The sequence below is a fragment of the Austrofundulus limnaeus genome, unplaced genomic scaffold (genome assembly GCF_001266775.1).
Source record: "Austrofundulus limnaeus strain Quisiro unplaced genomic scaffold, Austrofundulus_limnaeus-1.0 Scaffold38, whole genome shotgun sequence".
NCBI classification, from domain to species: domain Eukaryota; kingdom Metazoa; phylum Chordata; class Actinopteri; order Cyprinodontiformes; family Rivulidae; genus Austrofundulus; species Austrofundulus limnaeus.
In genome coordinates this window covers 1,505,423-1,510,302 of record NW_013952440.1, presented here as the reverse complement: position 1 = coordinate 1,510,302, position 4,880 = coordinate 1,505,423, and the positions used below count along the sequence as shown (strand labels likewise).

The 4,880-nt window shown below is 40.0% G+C and overlaps 1 protein-coding gene across 1 annotated transcript in view; it reads right to left on the bottom strand.

Annotated features, from left to right (window-relative positions):
* Positions 1-86: 86 nt before the first annotated feature.
* atf7ip2 (activating transcription factor 7 interacting protein 2) overlaps positions 87-4,880 on the bottom strand; it is a gene marked incomplete in the record, with an annotated part of 16,993 nt that continues 12,199 nt past the window's right edge. Inside the window, 5 exon segments of the mRNA XM_014006931.1 lie at positions 87-459; positions 610-797; positions 882-1,022; positions 2,942-2,997; positions 3,186-3,225. Coding sequence (XP_013862385.1) covers positions 249-459; positions 610-797; positions 882-1,022; positions 2,942-2,997; positions 3,186-3,225 — 636 coding nt within the window.

The window sequence follows — 4,880 nt, the reverse complement described above, 5'->3', positions numbered from 1 at the left end:
GTGTGTGTGTGTGTGTGTGTGTGTGTGTGTGTGTGTGTGTGTGTGTGTGTGAGGTGGGGGGTAACCATATAAAACATTTGACATGATATTGTTAGTGAGCTAAAACTGACATTGTGCCACCTAGCTCAATTTTACTGTCAAAACAAAAAACATTGTCTTCCTTAACACATAGTAAAACCATGATTTACAAAAGCTGCTCGGTAAAAATAAATTTGTCAGTCTCCTTAGAAAAGRCAGCACTTTCACAACTAGTCCGGCATCGTCTTTGTGACAACCTCACTATATGGTCCGTAACGTCCAAAAATGTCTTTTCCTACAACAGCGGCACACACTTTGTGTCCAGGCTTGTACTTTTTTATCAGCGCGCCCATTGGCAGAGACGTGGCCTTCAGCTGACTATAAGACCTCCATTTTGGGAAGGTGCCGCTTCCTTTGACCTTTTCCATAGTCAAGAAAATCCTGCAGCGGGAAGAGAAAAGGATAACGTTAGCTTTAAGTGAAAGTATGAAGTTTTAACAGGGCATGAAAAAAGGTTTTGGCAGCTGTGTGTTTCAACTAAACATTTAGCAACTGACAAAGCTAAGCAAAATAATTTATTTGGTTTCCTACGTGTAGCTGTCCATGATCGGCGCAGCGGGGTCTTTTTCCGTCACGTTCCAAAGAACAGACAGTCTAGTGGGGTTCCTGATGAGGGCCAGTTTCAATTCAACTTTCTGAGGCATGCTGTACAAAGCTGCTTCCRTGTTCAAGGAGCTGGGGAGTGGGAGGGTGGGAAGAGCAGGACAGACGAGCAACTCCTTTKGGAAGGAAAATCAGCAAGGTCAGGGGACAAAAAAAGGAGACTAGTAAACACTATTTCCACTGTAGAGTATCTGCATCACCTGYCCATTGTCTGATGAAGGCATACTGTGGCCTGAAGTGTCACAACCTTTAAACTTTTTGATTTTCGGTTSCTCTAGCAGATGTGGCTTCCTATCATGATTTTCTTCTTCCTGTGCATCTTTGAACTCTTGTTTTATGGCCTTTAAACACACAAATCAAAATAGGCAATAACTGAAACAAAAAATACAAATTTTGCAAAACAACAGAGGGTTAAAAACAGAAAAAAAGCTAGAATGTCCTGCTCCCGATGATTAATGTGATCATCAGGAAGGTCTTTTCCTCCCCCACCAGCAAACTGGTAGTGACACATCAAAACACCTAGTTGTTTTCTAACTGTGCTTTTTCAATTAGTAAACATAAAAAGGTCGGAACAACTACTCCCAATTTGAGAACATGTAATGTCCRTTACCTCCTGAATGCAGCACAAAGTCTGTCTGCTAAAATGCTAACAACAGCAAGCTAGCATTTAAAAACTCATCGGGACTTAAAYCATTGCTGAGGCTTTTGACAAATCCAAAATAATTGCCAGAGAGGACGCAGATCTCAAGCAATTTAACGATGGAGACGATGGAGCTTGACAAGCAGCCGTTCACCCTCGCTAAAGACAGAAGCTTTTATCTCCTGTTAGCCACCGTTTACCATGCTGAGCTGCTGCTAACTTTGTGTGTCTTCCTGTAAGTATGATGTGATCGTAATGTATTCGCACTCTCAGAATCACTGTTTCAGGTAGAAAAATATTTTAAATTATATATCAATAATAAAAACAAATGAACTTCGAATCTAATGGTGCATTCACACTGAACGCGTTTTGAGCAGCAGGAGCAGCTGGTTTACATGCAAAGTCTATAGTGGAGGCGCCTCTAGGGTTCTTGCGGCGCGCAAGGAACACGGAAGGTGCGGCAGAACATTTTCCGTGCATGCGGTGCAGCGAAAGCAGCCGACGCCCGAGTTAAAAAATCTGATCTTTCGCCGCTCGACGCGTCTTGACAACCAATCAGAGAGACTTATTTTTCCACGTGACAGTTTCCTGAATGTTGCCCACAAACAGACGGACAGGAGATCTTTAGCTGAAATCGACCGTCTGTAGTTGATGTTCTGGCTGGAGACATCAGCACCGATGTGGGTCAGCAGCTCGTTAAAGTGACTGCGGTGTTCAACTGGGCTCAGGGCAAAAAAAAATAGTCCGTCGGCTCGCAGTTCCTGGAGTGGCGAAACTAACCGAACAGACCGCCTCTTAATCATCTGGTGAATTAATTATCTGCTGTGCGCAATGTTCGCTTGCTCTTTAGTAAATAAAGCAAAGCCATTATCTTTATTTCATCTTTATTTCACCCGCCGAAGACTGACTGGAAAAAAAACCAAGATGCTCCTCCTCCTGCAGAGGCGCGTCTAGTCTCTGTCCCGGTCTGAACGTAGTGCGTCCAATTGGAGGCGTTGGGTGCTTTTTTGCTGAACGTAGCATAGCTTGTGTTAGTGTATTATCTGTTTTGAACTTGTGGAATGACTTTTTCTCTTTTGTTTAAATCTGAGATCAGTGTTAAAGGTCTTTATTATAATTAATGTGCCTTATTTTAAAAAATGGCCATGTGAGAAATTGTTTTGTTTGATATACTTTAGGAAATGTTTGTTTGCTAAGAGTTTATTTCAAATAGTATAATTTACAGTGTCATTTGGTTTTGGTGTTATTTATGTTATAATCTTACCCATTTTTGACTCGTCTCTCCTGGCATGTTATCGGTTATTATCGGTTATTGGCCATTAGAAGGAGAAAGTTATTGGTATCGGTTCTTAAAATAAGTTATCGTGCATCCCTATTTGAAAGCATTATAAAGTAGAATGTATGGTCATGAGAGTTTCTAAAGGATTTTAAGACCTAAAACAGAAAATCTGAAGATACTTTTTAAGGCTTAAAAATAGAAACTTGTGTTTTTTTTACAACACAACAGAAGCCTGGAACACTCTGGTATCATATACCTTCTCAAATTTACTTTTTTATAATTAACTAAAATACTTAAACGTTACAAAATTACAAAAAAAAGTAAAGAATCCCATAGCCTACCATCTTTTCAAAGAAACCAAAAGAGGGAAGAAGTTGAGGTTTCTTCTCTCTTAAATCTGTCATGACAGAAACTGAAGGTTAGAACAGAACACAGGCGAAAGTAAAAATAAATAAAAATTACACTGATCTAAAAAATACACAACATGCTTTTATCTTATCAAATTGATGCCACAAGCAATTGCTTAATTTTTTTTTCTAAAATTCATTTCAATTCAAGACATTTGTTTCTGTGAAATCAACTTACCTTCATTATCTGAGCTCAAATGTTTCAGATTGTTTGTTTCCTGAAAAGCAAGAAAATGATAAAACACATTAGATACACCAGTCGTTCTGCTTAGAACAGTTTGCTACAACACACTACAACATTTTGGAGAACCTATGCTAACGTGCAAATGTTGTTCAACATGTTCACAAGAAGAGGAAAACATCAATTAGAAGGCTGTTTATTGCATTTCCATTACAAAGTCAGACATTTAAATTTGTTTGGTGATCTGAAACATTAAATTGCAACAAATATGTAAAAGAATGAAAAATCAGGAAGCGTCGAACACTTTTCACACCACTGTAAGTGAATGGTACTCAGAAGTTAAAAATAAATTACATGCTCACTTCAGAATTGCCCAGCTGGTGTGGGACTAATGTTCACTTATGAGGAACAAATGAATAAATTACCTACAACATATTAGAACGTATGCATGAATCAACTGTGGCATATCTGGAACTTATGCTTCACTTATCAGCGATACGTCAACATAAGCTGAAAATTTTGAGTACGTCTGACGTTACTGTCTGGTCAGTGTAGATCAGTGTGCTGCCAACTTATTCAGAACTCACAACTAATTTACACAAATACCAGCGTGGTGGACAATTGCAAATCATTTGCACTTGTGAGCATAAGTTCTCCAGAACATCACAGTGTGACAGAGCCTTAAACTAATAGTAGTTACTATATAAAAAACAGCTTTACCTTCAGAGAATATGTTAGCAAGCAGAATGTAACCCTTTTATACACTGCTAAAAAAAATAAAGGGAATCCTAAAATATCACATTCCAGATCTTAATTAATGAAATTTTGCAGCTGAAAAACGTTCTTCGTTACATAGTCAAATGCATTAAGAACAAAATAACAAAAACAATTAGTGTTAATCAACATTGTTATCCGATGGAGGTCTGGCTTTGGAATCATACTCAAAATAAAAGTGGAAAACCACATTACAGGCTGATCCAACTTCAGTGAAAACTCCTCAAGACAAGACGAAATGAGGCTCAGTGGTAGTAGTGTGTGGTCTCCACAAGCCTGTATGACCTCCATGCTTTGGCACACCTGATTTCAATGAATGAGTGATTGACAAGCATCTGCAGAACTTAAAAGTCCTGCTGAAGAGCGGGGAAACTAAAACATGTAGAATAGTGAGCCATGAGAATCAGAACCACTGCCTCAGTGATCTCATTCCACACCTGGATTAAAGGATCAGTCAACTGCTCGACCGTCTGAGGTGCAACGTGGGGTTGGTGGATAAAACAAGACATGCCGTCCCAGATGTGCTTGATTGGATTCAGGTCTGGGGAACAAACAGGCCAGTCTATAGCATCAATGCCTTCTTCATGCAGGAACTGCTGACACACTTCAGCCACGAGGTCAAGCATTATCGTGCATCAAAAGGAACCCAGCATATGGTGAGGATCTCATCCTGGTACCTAATGGCAGTCAGGGTACCTCCGGCTAGCACATGGAAGTCTGTGTAGCCCTCCATAGAAATGCCTCCCCACACAATTACTGACCTGTACACAGCAAAACCTTCTCTGTGGCGTCTCCAGACTCTCCTGTCACGTGCTCAGTGCTAACCTGCTCTCATCTGTGAAGAGCACAATGGGCCTCATGCAAGAACCGTTCGTACTCACAGATTTGTTCTTAAATTGTGCGTACGAGTGATTTAGG